General features: G+C 52.9%; 1 protein-coding gene across 3 annotated transcripts; it reads right to left on the reverse strand.

Moving 5' to 3' along the window:
• Positions 1 to 975: 975 nt before the first annotated feature.
• Positions 976 to 17,584, reverse strand: LOC114066365. 3 transcript variants are annotated; one of them, XM_027900993.1, is made up of 6 exons: positions 17,391 to 17,584; positions 10,000 to 10,088; positions 5,111 to 5,195; positions 3,772 to 4,936; positions 2,385 to 2,465; positions 976 to 2,193 (listed from the first exon to the last, which is right to left on the reverse strand). In XM_027900993.1, exons 3-6 carry the CDS (start codon positions 5,111 to 5,113, stop codon positions 1,319 to 1,321), a joined length of 2,124 nt encoding a protein of 707 aa, XP_027756794.1. In that variant the 5' UTR covers positions 5,114 to 5,195; positions 10,000 to 10,088; positions 17,391 to 17,584; the 3' UTR covers positions 976 to 1,318. The 3 variants fall into 3 exon arrangements, with proteins under 3 accessions (XP_027756794.1, XP_027756796.1, XP_027756795.1); XM_027900995.1 differs by lacking the exon at positions 2,385 to 2,465; XM_027900994.1 differs by lacking the exons at positions 10,000 to 10,088; positions 17,391 to 17,584 and adding an exon at positions 5,503 to 5,736.
• Between the last annotated feature and the right edge of the window lie 257 nt (positions 17,585 to 17,841).

A 17,841-nucleotide genomic window follows, 5' to 3' on the forward strand; every position in this document is an offset into this window, starting at 1 on the left:
CCTGCTAGGAGGGTCCTTGTACAGACCCCACTGGGACCCCAGCCCCACTCTGTGGGAACTGACTGGGGGGAGTTCCCTGGTGGAGCTCCAGGGAGCTGAGTGGTGCCCAGGTTGGAGGGGGTTGATTGTGCCCCCTGTTTTTTCTGGCAGGTGTGGGCCAAACCGATCAGCATATGGGAGGAAAAAGCCAGACCAGTGGTGGTCTCGGGGCTGAGAGAAGCCTGGCCCCACGGGTGCAGAGCTGTGCCCAAGGCTGGGTCAGCCGTTGGGATGGCTGTGCCATTGTGGTGCCTTCGTGAGGCCATCCGTGCTCAGCAGCATTAGGGGAACAGGCAGATGCTCTCCAGCACTTGGTGAACTGAGTTTGTCTTTTTTTATGTCTCTTCAAACATCCTTCAAACATCTGGTGTTGTTAAATTCCTCAAACAGGACCAATTCTGGCAAAGGGCTTGGCCCCCAAGGCCTTGTTCAGAAACCATGGAGGTGGCTCGTAGGGTTTCAAAGGGCCCAAACTCTCCCTGGGAGAGGTTGGCACCACCAGGCCAGGAGCAAGGAACATGGCAGGAACAACATGGAACACGCCAGTGTTCCAGGAATCCATCACCTGCTGTTCAGGGCACCCACTGCAACCTGGCACAACAGACAGACAGGACTGAGCTAAAGGTTCTTTTATTTGATTCTGTCAACAGTGCAACCAACAACCTGACTGGAATGTAACAGGCACTGAACAGCCCTGAGCAGAGCTCAGCACATCTCCCAGGGCCTTTGGGGAGCTGCATTTCGCACTCCAGGGAGACCACCTACCATAAAACCTTTCAGTGCTGTCAGGCACTTTAAATAACTTCTTAGAACAGCTACAACTTCTTCAGTCTATGAATCTTTTACTAAGGGAAACCACCTGAACCTTGTTGGGAGCAATCCTGCGAGATGGGCATCAGCAGCGCCGTTGCTCTCCTTCCCTGCAGGCCTGTGCCCCAGGCTGAGCTGTCAGCCCCCAAAACAAAGGTGCAGCTGACACTCCTGCTGGGCTGTGCCACCCTCAAGACCTCTACATCACCACTGGTGGTTTCTCGTGTCACTGACTGTACAGTAGAACATTAACTTGTTTGGCAAATGCGAAACCAAAGATTCTCATTAACTCACTGAATTATCAATTCCAATAACAGAAAGAACAACAGAGCAATTTACCTTGAAGCTGAGGCGCTGCAGATGTGTACATGCCTTCAATGCCAAGGTGAAGGCCAGGAGAAGGATATCTGCTCTCAGCCTACACTAAATATCACAACAGGATTCTGTTTCAGAGGAGCCTTGGAGTGGTTTAAGGGGGAAAGCTGAAGGGATACCTCTGTTGCCTGGGTTTCCTTACGGCTACTCTGATTTGCTGGGTAATAACTTTCAAGATCTTTTCCATTTTGGCTCTTGTCAGTGGCTTTCTGCAGTACCACACCTTGTCCCAGATGGAGTACAGGGACCTGGGAGCCAGGTAAAGTGCATCCCTGTCATTCAGTGTGTCTGGTGGCCTCCTCCTGGCGTACTCCTTGTAACTGGTGACTGGACAGTTCTCTGGATCATCAGGCTTTGCAAAGAGCCGTGGGCTTGGCTCCCCTTTGTTTCCCTCTGGGCTCAGATCATCCTTCCACTCCAAGTACTCCACCTCTCCCTCACTCTTCCTCAGCACCAGCTGTCCCCAGTAGAGGTGGTGGCTCTTCCTGTGGGTGCTTGCCCCAAACCCCCTAACGACGCTGGTGAACATGAGGCGCAGAAAGCCCTGAGGGTCCATTCTGTTTAAAATTCCCTTCTTACGAAGCTTTTCCACATCTTCGTCTGTCACGTTCTCCAAAATACTCCACTCTGCCTCCCTCTTCTTTTGGAGCAGGCACTGATGCTTTAGGTTCCAAGCTTCCTGAGAGGCCCTGAACTCCAGCCCTCTCACCACGTTGTACTGGTAGTTGTGCTCCCTGAGGTACCGCTCGATGTTGCGCTGCAAGAAGCCAAAGGAATGGACAGAGAAATCTGTGCCATCCTGTCTCTTGGCGGAGCTGAAGAACGAGACCAGGTAGCGGTCGAGGTCTTCAGGCGGCAGCGTGTGGATCTCGCGCGTCTCAGAGGGGTGGTGCACCATCAGCCAGTCTTTGAACACCTTTATGGCACTACTGCAACAGTTCTTCTTCTTCTCCTGCTTCTGCAGCACATCTGAAAGACAAGACACAGCTCTGTAGACAGCAAGAATTCCAAAAGATCAGTAAAACACGAGGAGATGCAGGATGGTGTCCACTTCCCTTCTGAAAGCCATTCGGGGAACAGGACTCTCTCAAACCCCCTCCCCTAGAGCTGTGGATCAGTTTTGTGTTCTCCACAAGCCAGCAGCACCTGACAGCACCCACCTCTCCAGGGAAGGCTGGGCTCCTTCCTGCTCCCTCTCTGTTGGCTGCTGGCCCTCCCCAACGCCAGACAGGGAGACTTCCCTTTCATCATGAAATCAGAGCATGAACCAAAAGTTGAGGAGGATGGTGAGGGAAAACAAACAGGTGAGTAAAGTGTATTATTATTTTGTTTAAACAATTGCCAGGATTCCAGTTGGGCTCTCTCTCAAGTTGTCATGGCAATACCACATCTACCTAGTTCAATGTAGCGTGAGAAATGAATTCTTTGGATTGCTGGAAAGCTCCATCTGCTTGCCTGTGACTTGTCCAGGACTGAGGAGGGGGAGATGGAAAAGGGCTCGTGAGCCATCATCTATAGATTCCCCTTTTCATACTGGATTCTTTTGTACAGGCTTAGTTGTCATCCTGAAATACTGTGGATGGATTAGGTGGATTCCTCTGATCCCTGTCCCACTGGTTTGGGTTTTTGGCCTGTTTTGTACTGACTGCTCTGGGTGTAGAGAGCAATGGCTCATGAATCAGTAATGCCAGGGCCTCCTCTGAGCCATGAGCCAGTTACCTTGGCAGAAACCGATACTACACAGACATTCCCAGGTGAATTCCCAGTCCCTTCAGATGACACTTGATGTCAGTTATGAAAATAGTCAAATAATACTCCCCAAACCCAACTGTGGCAATCTGTGTGGCTGTGGTTCCATAAGGAACATGAGTGTCTGTAACCCTGAGCCTGTTGTGGACCAGCACTGATGGTGTAAGCACATCACAGGCAGGCCCCAAATGCTGTCCCAGCACCCTCTGCCCTTCCCAAGCATGTACCCAGGCCCCCACGCTGCAGGACAGTGCATATGAAAACCTTAATTCTTGAAAGGACTAAAGCAATGCATGGAGCTCCTGGCATTTTCCATGCAGGGCTGACACTCTGCCACTGCCACTGCTGGGATCTTTTGCCACTGGCTTTGGTGCAGCCAGGGCTTCAGCCACAATTTCTCTGTATTGTTACTTCCCCTTGAATCCTTCTCTTGAGACCTGAGTTCCCATCTCTGGCTCCAGTCTCCCACTGGGACTCTCTCAAGTACAGCCCATGTTCCATGTGGGGATGCAACATAAAATGGAAGACCAAAGCGTTCAAAGCTGGGACATTGGGGCTGGGCTGCAGCCAAGAACACCTTTGGGTAACTCAGGGAAGGGCATTTCCTACAGAAATGCTAATTGCTTCAGGCAGGGATCTTTTTAGTCCTTTTGAGTGCCCCAAATCTGAGGGATTTGCTTAGATGCTGCAGAATAGACCTTGGCAGTGATGTGAACTCACCCTCCTTTGCTATTCTGGGAAAGTGATTAAAAGAACACCCCCACACCCTTGCAGGCACAGAACTCTGGGCTCTCTTACCTCTGTCTGAGGCTGCAGGTGGATGGCTCTCTAGACTCTGGAAGGCTGAAGGATGAGGTGCCAGCCTGGATCCTGAGGGCTCGCTCTCCTCAGCCACATTCTCAGTGTCATTCCTGCTGGAGTCCACTCCCAGCGTGTCCTGCCTTGGAGGGCTCAGCTGGAGCTGCTGCTGGGCATCAACAGTGGCTTGGAACTCAAAGAAGGTCACCGAGGGGCATGACTCCAGCTGGGCCTTCACTTCAGTGCTGGAGACAGGAAGAGGTTTGCAACACAGCTTTGGTGCTGCTGACCCCGAGGGGTTCCTTGCTCTGGAAGTTTCAGCCGTGGGCCCTGCAGCAGTGAAATCATCCAACCTCAGGACGTTCCTGCCCGGGTCCTCCAGGTTGCTGACAGAGGACTGCAGAATGTAGGCTTGGCTCAGAGATGGCCCTGCCACGTGGGCAAAGGCAGGTCTTTGAGGGGCTGATGGCTGGTGAAATGCCAACTCCTGGCAGTGGAGCATCTGCAAATCCACCTGAGTAGGTGGCTCTGATACATTACTCTGGTTGATTCTGTCTCCTTGGTTGTCTTCATCTGCTACACACTGCTCTTCATCAGAGATGATCAGTAAGTCATCGTCATTTTTGAGCTCCACGTTCTGACCACCAGCTTGGAGTCCAGTGACTGTCAAGTGCTGCTCTGCTGCAGAGCAAGATGTCATCAGTTCCCTGGTATTTTGACTCCCTCTGGGTGATGGCTTCTTATGCCTTGTGTAGGCTGTGTCAGCCTCCTGCTGAGTGACTCCTGTGGATCTGCCACATGACCCTGTGCTCCCAACATCTGCTTGACCCCTCTCAAAAGACGATGGGGTCAGCCTGAGCCTCTTTTCCCCAAAGCTGTCTTCCCTTGCTGAAGCCTCAGAAAACTGGAGCTTCTTTTTCCTTCCTCCAGCCTCAGTCCCTTCTCTGTCCTGTAACTTCCCATACTGCCAGTGATAGGCGTGTCCGACTCTGCACATCCACAGCACAGCATTGTCCCTGCTCAGGGGACCCGCGTTCTGCACAAATTCCAGGGCTGGGATCTGGTCGCATATGGTCCCGTGAGTGTGTGCCCAGATCACAAGTTTGGAGAGATCCTTGGGAAGGAAACTGGCCTCGCTGCTCTCCCCTTCACCAGAGCTCTCGTTCTGTAACGGCATGTTGGAAAGAACGTGAGTGAGAGGGGATGTGGGGCTGTTTCTGTCCCTCCCCAGGACAGCAATAGTTGTAGATAGGCAACCTCATCTCATGATTCCTTCTAAAAACCAATTTGTTCATTCTTTCTGTCTGTAGGATCATTTATGCCATAACAGAACACTCACCATGCTGCTGCTTTCTGTGCTGCTGAGCCTTCTCTCAGGTGGAGATCAGTAAGTGACTCTTTGAATGGCCTTTCTCTCTCAGAACCTGAAATAATTATCACACCTGTGTCTATATACGTGTATGTGTGTGTATATATATATGTGTATATATATATATATATATATATATATATATAAAACCCTGGCCAGCAGACGCAACTGAACTTCTCCAAGCTCAGCTCAGAACAAAGACCACTTCAGGCCTGTGCCCTCCCTGGGCTGAGCTCCCTGGATTCCCAGGAACTCCTAACACTGAACCTGACTGGGGTAAATATTTGCAGGATCAGCCTCTGCAGCACCAACAAAACAGGAGCAAAATATAAACACTGAAAATAGGATTTTACAAACCAAACTCTGCAAGTTGTTCCTTCAGCACTCTGTGGTTGGCAAGCTCTGTGTCTTCGAGTGCTGAACTGGAGAGAGAGAATGGGGAATAGTGAGGCTGGTTCAATCTGACGTTCTCTGACTGTGCAAACAGTAACAAGAGGCAGTTTCCCAACCGAAGGATTTGCACATTTAACTCGTATTAATACTAGAGACTAAATCTGAAACTCTCCCATCTGTTTGGAAGGCTCCATGGAGCAGCCTGGACATTCAACCGGTCCCACCTCTCGCAGGTGCCCGACAGGGAACGACTGGGAAGCACAGGAACTGCTCCCTGTGGGGTGAGCCTGCAGCACTGCAGCACAGCTCTTCTGCACTTAGGCTCCATCAATCCATGTGTTCCTTCCTAATGATAGCACGGATAATTTTAGCCTGAATGCTTGGCCGTTGCGTGTGCCAGCGTGTGGAATGTGCAAAGCCAGGATTTACAGAGAATTTTTTACAGAAATCTACTGCTGCTTTAACCAAAAATCAGACAATAAAAGCCTGTTTGGAAGCAGCAAATGGCCCTTTGAGCTCCTGACGTATGGGATCTACTGTCCCCATGAGCTCACTCCAGATGGATGCCAGCAAACAGGGTAGGGAGTCACCTCCAACAGCTGTTTTGGCTGTCCTGACCCCTCACAGGAAGCGGCTCTGCCCAAGCTTCTCCCCAGAGGGGTTTGACCTGTTCCCACCTCCCCAGGCCAGGGAGCTCACAGACTGCGCCTGCTGAGCCCCTAAAAGCTGCACCTAAACTTGAGGGAGAACTGTTCTCCCTTCTGAAGAGAGTTTTATCTTTGAGTTCAGCCTGTGCAATTCCCCGAAAGGGCTGAGCTGCCCGGACAGACTCAGAGGAACTTCCATGCCAATAATGCAGTGCCTTCAGTCAGTGTGGGAAAAGGTAACAGGAGCGGAAGCTCCGCATGGCCATAAGGCCACAAAATTACTGACTTGGCAGATGAACATCTTGATCCCTATCACAGGCCTCTGCAAATGGAATGCTTTTATCTTTCCTTATCTCCAGACACATGTCTTCCTCTTCCTGATCTCTTGGAAAAAAACCCCTTTTTTTCTCTTGCTATTCAGTTCCCAGCCCAGGCTCTGGTGCTCAGTTACAGACCCTTCAGCCCACTGCAGCCCCCACACTTCCAGCAGCTGAGAGTGCCCCAAAGGAATGGCAAGTGGAACAGGCCTGGATTCACAGTCACAGCTGACTGACAAAAATGACCCCAAAGGCTGAACTGGCATACATATCTTCTCTTTAAAGAATAAAAATCCTCCTTGATCATTGCCACAGTTTTTACCTGCTTCCAGCAACCCCGGCATGCCTGCGGGGAGGGATCTGTGCTTTGGAGCCTTGTGCCTGGTTCAGTGTCTGCGTGGCTGGGAGCTGATGTGGTGGGTTAATTTTCTTTCCAGGAGAGGCTCCCATCTGATAATGGACACTGTGTGCAGGACCCACACCTTTCTGTCCTGAAAACAGGACATTCCAGAGCTGTACAGTAAAGGATTTCATTTTTTTTAACCCATGGGGAATTCAGTGCACTGCTAAAACCTATAGTTAGATGAATTCAGACTCACTTGAAGAAAAAAAGTGGCTGGGTTTTTTTAAATCTACAATATTTGGCTTTCTCAGGCCCTGCTCCTCCGAGCAGCTTTCCAGGCCTCAGTGCTGTGAATGCTGATTTTACCTCTGTATTCCAGAAAATGTGGCCAAGTAATTTCACAGGACTCTCCAGCGTTTCAGGGGAGACTGAACTCCAGGCTGACTGAAACGTGGAAATGCTCTTTTTGCTTTAAGACTTTCCTGTTTGGACTTTGAGCCTTTGGGGGGGGAAGGAAGCATGCTCAGCATTTTCTGAATATTATCCTCCTGTAAGGTTTGTCAAACACAGAGTCACCTGAGAATGTCACCATCAGGATCTTCCTCTCTCTCCCTCTTGGGTGTGCCGAGGGCCCCAACCTGTGTGACACACACAGCCTTGTGCAAACAGGAGCACTAAACAGACACTCATTTTGAGGCACTAAAAGCCCTTTGCCCCTTTTGTCCCTGTCCCCCTGCCCTGTGACAACCCTGGTTGGTTCCTCTCATGGGCTCTAACGCCTGCTTTGCAGATTAGAACCCGGGACACACACTGAGCCAGCGCTGGCTTCCCTTCTCCAGATAAGACAGTGCAGGAAACTGCAACAATCCTGCTAGGAAAACAACAGGATACAGAACTGCAGTGCTTAAACTTGACTCCTGCCCCCTTCCCTGCTCCCTTGGGAAACCCTCCCTGGAGGTGGGGGGACAAACACAGGTGTGGGGCACCGCCAGAGCTGCGGCCAGCGCAGGGGCACTGCCGGGGGCAGGAAGGGCTGAAGCTGCACTCCAACACATCTGGCTGCAGGACAGGAGCTGAGTGGAGCAGCAGCAGCTCGTGGCTGCCAGAAACCACGGAGCTTGTCCCACCCTCCTTAGAAGGGGCCTGGGGGTGGGTCCATCATTTCCCAGCACATCAGTTTTCCTGTTCTCTGAGATGTTTGTTTCCCTCCTCCTCTGCCCTGTACAAGAGCATTCTCAGCACCTCTTCAGCTCTTCCTGCTTCCACCAGCCCCTCCTGCCCTGTCTGCAGAAATACAATTCCCAGGATATATCCTGTACTTGCTACAGGGCGCCATTCCTCCATTTTGAGAGATGCTTCCAGAAAATCCCCCTCCCCCCCCGTGTGCCTGCGGAGGGCAGGGTCTGACTGCAGGCACTGGCTCCGAGCGGGAGACAGACCCTGCTGGCAAACACTGGCCTCCAGCACCACATTCCTTAAACAAGAGCTTTTTTGTTCAAAGATTCGGACACCACTTTTCCCGATTCTAAACTGTCTCTGGTCCTGAGGGGCTGCGTTCTGGACCCCCTGGCCTGGGATGTGACTGCGACCACTGCATCGAGGCCTCTGGAAAGCAATAATAAAAGCTGTGGGCAGCTGGTACAGCACTGCCTGGGTCACTAAGCAGGAATCAGCCACCAAACCAGCCTGACGGAAAAAAGTCATTGGAAACCATGAACTTCTATAAATAGGAGTTCACATTGTATCCCTCAGGAGGAAGTGGGAAAGCTGAAATCAGCGACAGGCAAACCTGTGACCTGGACAGGAAACGCTGACACCTCATCAGGGCCCAGGTGGTACTTGGGGGCACCTCACACCTGTGCCAGTGCCACGGGGACAGATGGCCAGACTGTCCTCCTGATTCCGCGTGCAGGCTGTGACTCTCCCTGGGGTGTTTTGTTCCCAGACAGGCACTGGGATGAGCACGGAGCCGTTACAGGCCCAGCCAGGCCGTGGGGACTGACCGTGTCGCCTGCCACTGTTTGTACCATGCTCGGTGACCGGGAGGCCATGCGGGAGCGCTGCCGCTTCCCTCGCTGCCCCTGGGTTTGCCACTAAACACCGGGCACGGGGTGATCCCGGTGCCTCCTGCGGTGCGAGCGCCTTTGATCCCGCCGGTTCCACCGCGTTTGGCTGCGCCGGGCTCGCAAATCACCCGGGAACGACGAGAAACGAGGACCCCTTTTGTTCCTGCTCCCCGCGCCCAGACACGCCCCCGCCGCCGCCCGGTACCGGCAGGGGGCGCTCAGTCCCGGTACCGGCAGGGGGCGCTCGGCCCCGGTACCGGCAGGGGGCGCTCAGTCCCGGTACCGGCAGGGGTCGCTCTGCCCCGGTACCGGCAGGGGTCGCTCTGCCCCGGTACCGGCAGGGGGCGCTCAGTCCCGGTACCGGCAGGGGGTGCTCTGTCCCGGTACCGGCAGGGGGCGCTCGGCCCCGGTACCGGCAGGGGGCGCTCAGTCCCGGTACCGGAGGAGGGCGCTCGGCCCCGGTACCGGCAGGGGGCGCTCGGCCCCCGGTGCTCGGCCGGCCCCGCCGGTCCCGGTCCCGCCCCCCGTGTACCCGTTCCCGCGGGAACCGCAGCCCCGCGGCCAGAGCCGGCACCGGCGCGGCAGAGCAGGGAGGGGCCTCCCGGGCTGGGCCCGGTGCAGCTCTGCCGGTGCTGAGTATCAGACAGCCGGAGCCAACAGCCCACCGGGGCTGGCCAGGAGAGGGACAAATCTTGTTCGATTTAATTGTCACAGAGTTTATTGCCGTTTTTTATGTTTCTGAGCAGCCTTTTAAAGTTTAACTAAAATCACTGTGTGCCACAAGGCGTTTCTTCAACCCTCTACTAAACTGAACCAAACTAACCCAGCCCAAACCAAGCCTGGCTGCGGGATGGCTTGTTCCAGTCCCTGCTGGGTCTCTGGCATGGGGAGGCCAAAGGGAACCCCAACTGCCTGTCCCCCACAAAATATCCCCCAGCGCAGCACCCCAGGATTTTGGCCACAGGCAAATACATTGACTCTCTGGTGATGCCATCGGATATCTGGATAATTTGCAGACTCCCACCTTTGGAGCCTTGGCTCCTGCTCGATTTTCTACTGTGTCCTTGTTCTGAAGTGCCCCTGTCTCCCTTACCTGCTCCAAGATCACGTGGAACCCTGGGCAGCCTCCCACGGAGCACAGCACTGCCAAAGGACAGGATCCCACCCGGGGCACAGGGCAGCCTAGGAGACAGGAGAGAGAGAGGTGTTAGTTATCTAGTAAAGTGATCTCAAAGCAGCCTGCCAATGCCTTGGGTGGGATGGAAGCAATGAGCAAAGCTCTCTGCTCTGAGAGCTAAGAGCCCTTGGCTTTGGTGGCCCCTGAGCGGCTGCCTGGGGCAGCAGCCGGGACCAGCAGGACCTGAGAGGTACCAGTGAGAGGCAGTGGCTCCCCACTGCTGTCCCCTACTCTTTGAGAGCAGAGCTGAGAGCCTCACAGATGAAAACCCCACAGCTGGATGGCACCTGCCTCCTGGGAGAGGCAGCAAGCCTAACACTGGCACACGTGGCTGCTCGTTTGGGCAAGAAACATACACTCTGACATGGGATCTGGGAGCTGCCCCCGCTCCTGCAGCAGCCACAACACCCTGCCCAGAGCATGAGCAGCACAGTCAGACCTGGCGCCAGGCACTGGGAGTCTCCTTTGGGCACGCTGATGCTGGTCTTACCCAGAACCAGGAACTCAGAGCAGGGAGCACAGAACTGATGGTTCTGCACACAAGGAGCCTCTGTGCCTGTGTGTTGGGGGTGCTGGGGCCCCACAGGGGACACTTGGCATCCCTTCCACAGGCTCCTGTCATTGTCCACTGCACTCACTACCCTGGTATCAGAGAGCTCACCAATTAAAAATTAAACCTTCTAAAGGATATTGGATTTCTTTTGTTCCTTTGGCATCTCCAATGCTCTCAGTTCTCCCTGACTTCACATGCTGCATTATCCTGCCTTCGTGTTAATGCTTCATTTCATACTCTGGAGGGCTTCCTCCACCTCCTGTCTGTCACACAGAGCATCTGCTGTACAATCCAGACAAGGATTTAGGGAGCAGGTTCCTCACCCAGACCCCAGACTACAATCAAACCACCAATTCCAGGGTTCTGGACATAGGCCACTGTGTCTCTTCATAAATTTCCATCCAGTTTGATCCAGAACACTCTGGGTTTGAGTCTGGAATCAGAATGTGAAATTTCTGAACACTTTCACCACCTGAAACATGAGCAAGCCTTCACACCGCGAAAGCAAAAGCCCCTCAGCCTGGGAGCAAGGCTTCCCTGCGCTGCTCCACTGCACAACATCCTTCAGGAACACACGGGGCACCAAACACTAGATGTCCATGGCATAATTATGGCACTGACAAACCAACTGAGCCTCGGCAGCTGCCACTGGGGAGGATTCATTCATTCCCAATATTGCCTTTTAAACTTAAGTGCCGCTGGAACAAGCACATCTTTGATCCAAGGAGGAAATCATTTGGAGCTTTGTGTTTAATAGAGCCGCAGCCCTGGGGAAATGATGTCGTTCTTGGCCAGGATCACAATGGGGCTCACGGCGGGCACAGAGCGCGGCTGTCCCGGTCCCCTCTGAGCCAGCTGTGTTTGGACATGTTTGCTCTTGACTCGCTCTGGAAACAAGCAGTTGAACTCAGCTGCACTGCTGAGGCGTCTGAGCCACAAATGTAGCACCAGAACACAGGATTTGGGGAAGGGGAGCAGCCTTTGGGCAGGGACAGAGGGACACACGCACCTTTAGACTGTGGATACCTCTCCAAATGTTGCTGCAGTTTTTAGCAGTAAAACCCCGTGCTCCCAGCAGGGAGTGAGCAGCAGGCAGGCTCCACACCCAAGGGAGCACTTGGAGGTGCTCTGCAGGTGCCTGTCTGTCAGGGCCCTTTTTCATTTAAATGGCCCCTGCTCCGCCTGTGACATTCCCCTGTCCGGAGCCATCTGGCATCTGTGCCATAACCATTCCGAATGGCAGATGCAACAGGAGACACCTGCGGACAGAGGGGCCGAGCTAAAGTTTCAGGAACAATCCCTGAGCCTGGCAGGTGAGCGATGGAGGTGCTGCAGCAATAATGCATGAGCTGCACCTGGCTCCCTTGCCCCCTCGGCGCTGCTCACCTGGGAGCTGCCGGTCCAGCCCCCTCTGGGCCCCCTCAGTGTCACAGAGCTGTGGGACAGCAAGTACAGCACAGCAGCCCGGGGACTCACTGGGGCACACCAAGTGATGCTGAGCTGGGAGAGCAGCAGGTATGGCGGGCTGAGCACTCCTGGAGTCCCGCAGAGTTCCCCCCGTCCCAGTTCTGGAAACTGCTGTTGAGCCACGAGCCACCCCAGGGGCTGGCCAGGAAACTGGCACCGTCCTTAGAGGGTCACAAAATCAAATCACTGGAAGCAAAGGAGCTTCCCAGGCCACTACTGATCAGATCTGAGACATGGCAAAGTGATGGAACAGCACTCAGCTTTCCCTGCAAACAAGGCCCTGACTAAAGCAAAAAGGAAATGCAGAGCTGGAGCTACAGACAGACCAGAAATGGTGTTTACTTCCCTGCCCCTGGACAGCAGGAGATGTGCTTGGAAGGAGGGTTGTTTGTATAAATAAATGTTCATTCTTGGCAGTGGAATGCAAACTATGCTGAGGGGCTGGAACCAGGCACTCGGGAAAGCTGAGGCCAGAGCAAGGGAGAGACAAAGTAAGTCTGCAGGGAGGAAATTCACATTCATTTTTAGCAACTAGGAGAGGTTCTCAAGCCTGTTTGACATTTTTGATTATGCTGATGTAGAGCCTATTCCAAGGACAAAAGAAGTCAGGATTACAGGTTAAACAATTAGGAAATTTCACACCAGGCAGTGAGGGGTAGTGCCGTCTGCAGGTCTGGAGAGCCTCTGAAACACGGGATCATCTTTCAGTCTTTCTAGACAGATGGAATTTGAATGTCTTGCAGAATCCTCAGCCAGGTCAGGAACTCAGAGCGTGGGCCTGCAAGTCTCTCCTGACAGCATTTTCTGAGAGCCCACAGCAGGCAGGAAAGATGAGCCTGAGCTGCTGCTCTTTGTCCAGACTTTCCTGCAAGGTTTCTGGGAGGGTAGGAAACAATCCTGCAATGTGGCATCAACTGTGTCAGAGTCTGTAACTTTACAGTGGGAAACAAAACTGCAGTTTCTCATGGAGAGTGAGCTCAGCTCTGTGGTGTCACATCACAGAGTCAGGGCCTGTCTGCTTTCCACACTCAGAGCACGTTGCATTGTGACTGCAGGGTCTCCCATGGATCTGTGGAAAAGAGCTTTACCTGCTTGCTCGCCCACCATCCTTTCTCAAGGATGTGCAAGGACCTGTCCCTACATTTCAGCTGGGGTGTCAGGGGCCACAGCTGGGGCACCAAAAGGGCAGGAGTTGCCCATTTGTGCAGAGCAGAGACCTCAGCCCCCCTGTGCAGGAGCTGGCACCAGGCTGGGGCAGTGGAATCGGAACCTGCATTCTCTTTGAGATAATGGAAAGTCACAGGGAGGTATCCAGCTTTGGGCATGAATAAATCATTACAGGTATGAATTATTCAGGGTTCAGCCCTCCACATGTGCTCCATTCAGACTCCAGCAGCAGCATCCCTACTGTGCAGGGTTTCTTCCCAAACATTCCAGGTCTATGACAGGCTAATGAATCCAAGTGTTCAAATAGGATTAAAAGAATAATTAAAAATCCAACAGTAAAAAGCTGCTCATAAGAACTGTGACACCTCAGGCTGGCATGGCAGTGGCCAGGCAATGTCTGAACACCACAGTGTCGATGTTGCAAGTTGTCCTTGAGTTAGTCACAACCTGGGGTGGGAATCAAGAGTGGCTCGGGAAATAGGGAGTACGTGCTGGAGGGAAGAGTTGGAATGATGGGCACAGAATCAATACAGGAACCAAGCCAGCCTTCTGGTAACCTGTGTCTAACACAAACACAGGTATTACCTGGATTTCTCAAATATCAACGTGCAATTTTGGTAGTGCTGAAGCAGTAACTTAGAATTTCTGGCTTAGATCTGTGCTGTGATACCAGTGGTTTTGCCCTGTGGTGCTTTTTTAACTTCCTGTTTATTATGAGCTGAAATGGATCGAATTAAGAGAAGATCTGGTTTGCAGTGACTGGAAGGATGGCACTGTTAGAGCTGGGCTGCTGTGATTACTTTAATGCCACAGCCCGAATCACTGAGCTGGGGGCCCAGGTGAGCAGGGGCAGCCACGAGTCCCGGGTGCTGCCAGGTGATTTCTGGGGAAGGCTGCAGTGAAGAGACAAGTGAATCAGACCATAGATCAATCGAACCACAGATTACTCAAACTATAGCTTAATCCTCACCACTCCAACCCTGACTGGAAGGGGGGAAAAAAATGCTGTGTTGAACAGCCAGGAAATGGCTGGTTGGTCCTGCACAGGAAATGAGTCAGCCCCGAGCATCGGGAGGAGCCGCGGGGACAGGGAAGTGCTGAAATAACATGGACGAGGAACAGCAGAAACACACAGAAGTGTCTCATGCCATGGACTAGACAGAAGGAAAGATGTAAAATGTGAGTTCTTGTGATTCTACTTGAAATTTGATGTTGGTGCTTGCAGCATGAAATACCTGCAGCTGCAGTTTGCCAGCCCTGTAAAAAGAGAACTCAGAGTGTGCAATGGCAACACCAACTGCGCCCCAGGTGCAGCTCTCCTGGCTTGCAGAGTGTTTCTCAGCTGCTCAGCTCTGGATCTGCACAGCAGGCCTCGCGTCGCTGCAGTAGCAGAGCTGTCACAGACACTCCACTACCGGAACCCACGCATGAGTTAGGAATCAGCCAGCTCTCCTGCACTCCTCCCTGTGCCCATTCCTCCTCCTCCTCCAACCACCCCAGCTGCAGAGGGGCTTTGGGTCCCTCTGCTCGCTCCTTCCCTCAGGCACGAGCAGGGGAGCCCGAGGCTCAGAGCCCGACACATCTGCTGGACTGACAAACCCGGCGGGGATTCCACTCGGATCCGCCCGCTCTGCACTAACCACTCCCAGAGCTGTGATGTGGCATCCTAAACGATGCACAGAAGAATGTTCTGGCACCCTAAGATGTTGCTGAAGCTGCCAGTACGCCTTGAAACAAATCCGCTGTGTTCACTGAAAAGGGCTGGAAATAAATAAAAGCGACAAAGAGAAGCAGAGGGATTGGAGACACCCCCTGCTCCCAGGTTTCTTTGGGAAAAGCTGGCAGCAGTTATCTGGGAAAGACTTCCCTGGTTTATGGCCTTGCAGAGTCTGGGAATAACGGGGCAGGAGAGGAACTTCCAGGAAAGCAGTTGTCACTGACAGCAGCACCTAGGATGCCCCACTCTGCCCAGGGCTTCGGGCTCCTGAACTGGGGCCGTGTTTTAGGAGGGTTTCTGGTTTTCAAACTGCTGACAGAAACGTCGGGTGGAAGAGGAAGGAGAAGAGGAAGAGTTCTGCCAGTTTGCAAAGGACACAGTTACGCAGAGAAGTGTCTGTGACCCCACACAGGCTGCAGGGTTGTTTAACAATACAGAGGCAAAAGGCAGGAAAGGGTCCGTTTTGTTTCAGAAGGTTTTTCTTCTCCAGTGGTGAATTAAACGCCAAGAGATAACACAGGCAGGAAGAGCTCAAAGAGAGAAAAAAAGCTGGGTGTGCCCCAGAGGCCTTTCCCGGCCGGAGGAACCGGAGCTGGAGGGTGGGACGCTGCTGCAGGATCCTACAAAACAAGCTGGTTCTTTTATTTCCCTTTGCCCTCCTCATTTTTTTTTTTCCCCCACATGGCCATTTTCGTCTGGGTTTGTTTTTCAAAACAAACACAAGGACACACAGGGGCAGGTCCTGCTCCCCGCTGGCTTTTCGTATCAAGTGTGATCTTGTTGTTAAATGCATTTTCCTGTTTGGCCCAGAGAAAGCTCCAACAGCATCTCTGGTCACTTTGCTCCCTGAGCAGATGCTGCCTAAAAAATTCTGTTCATATTGCAGGGAAAACAACCGATAAAATGTTGCACAATCATAATTTCTGCCAGAACCATGGAAAACCAGAGCGAGTTGCACAAACCGTAACGAGACTTTTAAGTCAGACCACACCTGCAGAGGACAGGCCTTTGGAACTCAGGAATCTGGTGCTGGCTTCCACCTCTCACTGTTCTGCTGTAGATACCTAGAAAGCACCTGGGATACCTGCACATGCCATAAACTCATGTCAGCGGCCACGAGAAAATCAGATCCTGGCTGAGCACTAATGAATGTTTTCAGTCTTTGTGGCATGTTCAGGGTGCTCTTCTTTAAGGTATTGAAATAGCCCATATTTTTAAAAAAAGGGGAAACTCTACCATAGAGGGATTCCTTACGGTATAGAAATTAAATCATTCTAAAGGGAAGATGAAGTGAAACACCTCCATGGGAAACACACCTTAAACCAGGCACAGATCAAGGGAGTGCACAAAGCTTGTGTTGGCTGTTAAATTCCTGCTCTCTTCGATCACATCGCTTTATCTCTCTGGCTCCCAGCTACAGTGGATCCATAATCCCATCATTTTCCTATTCTTTGTCTCATCGAAGTTGTAAATCTCTTATCTGAGGCAAAACCTGAGCCTTTCATATGCAGGACCCCAGTAAACAACCTGGTCTCAGACAGTTCTATTTGCCTTTAGCAAGGGATCAGAACACACTTTTCCTGGACTTTAACTGGGAGTGCAGTAAGTCAGAGATTTGGGAATCAGAGGTCCCAGCTCCTGATAAATTCCAAGGCAAACTCCTGCATTTCACAGATGGGGACAAGAGTGAGGGAGGCAGGTGATGTCTGATCCCGGCCTCCGAAACCTCTGAGAATTGCCCCAGTAAGAAACCAGAGCCCTGACCAGAGGACTTGGCACAGCAACGTGGCTTTAGGAGAAGGCAGACCATTTCAGTTCTAACTTTTTCTTTTCCCTACTCATGCATCAAGTGTACACTTGAGAGAGACAAGAGAATACAAAATGCATGTCTGTACCTGCCCGAGTTACCTGACACGCTGCAGAAACGCCCAAATTTCCTTTGCACTCTATTTTTTAAACAACTTTCTGAGCATTCGTATCGGTCTGTATTTAAACAGTGTTTCATCTATGGCAGGATCTGCACCCTGGAGCGATGCTGGGAAGGATCCAGAGGCATCCAGGGGCCTGGGATGGGGACAGACCCCCACACCTGCCCCGGTTACCCTGAGGGAGCCATAGAAAGGATCTTACAGAGCCGTTTTAAATTCACCATAGGTGGCCCAGCACCTGCAAAGGAAACCTTCCAGAGGTTTGACAAGCTCCAAACCAGTGGAATCTACCTGAATCTCTACAGAAGTGAGGCCTACAGGCAGTGATGAACCCTAAGGTGGGGCAAGCCGATCTAACTGCGCACTGGGTGCCCCTGACGGGCCATGGAGCTGTTTCGGGCAGCAAACAGCCACAACGGTACCGGAGGCACAGAAACGCCTCGTGCCTGAGCAGCAGCTATGTGAGACATCTTACCTCACACGATCTCTCTCTCCCTCTCACTCACAGGGTAATCTTTATCCTTAAGACATTAACTGCGAGTACACAGCCTCCATCCCGTATCTCAAACAAACCCTCCGGCCCCGCGCGGCCCCCGAGGGGCGGCGCGGCCCCACGACCCTCATCCGGGATGGCGGCGGCGCGCGGCTTCCCTGCCCGCACCCAACATGGCGGCGGCGCCGAGAGCCCCCGCAGCCCCTCACGGCACAACGTGCACGCGGGAGCCTTGCCCGCATTCAAGATGGCGCCCCAGGCGGTGATTCCCATGCCCTGCCCCCACTCAAGATGGCGGCTGGGGGTGTCATCCCGGCCTCCTTCCCGCTCTGAAGATGGCTCCTCCCAGCCGCCTCCCTCCGCCTACCGAATGGCGCCGCGCACCGGAGCCTCGCCCCGCCCCCCGCCCGTCAGCAGCCAATCGACCGAGCGC

This window comes from Empidonax traillii, unplaced genomic scaffold, assembly GCF_003031625.1.
Source record: "Empidonax traillii isolate 1590-97213 ecotype Southwest subspecies unplaced genomic scaffold, ASM303162v1 scaffold761:size885847, whole genome shotgun sequence".
NCBI classification, from domain to species: domain Eukaryota; kingdom Metazoa; phylum Chordata; class Aves; order Passeriformes; family Tyrannidae; genus Empidonax; species Empidonax traillii.

What these genes read in the sequence shown, in the direction of transcription:
- LOC114066365 (XM_027900993.1), bottom strand. An exon ending in ACCTGCAGCCTCAGACAGAG is followed by an intron (nt 2,466 to 3,771) that starts GTAAGAGAGCCC and finishes TCATGATGAAAG; the next exon opens with GGAAGTCTCCCTGTCTGGCG. An exon ending in GCCCAGCCTTCCCTGGAGAG is followed by an intron (nt 2,194 to 2,384) that starts GTGGGTGCTGTC and finishes CTTGTCTTTCAG; the next exon opens with ATGTGCTGCAGAAGCAGGAG.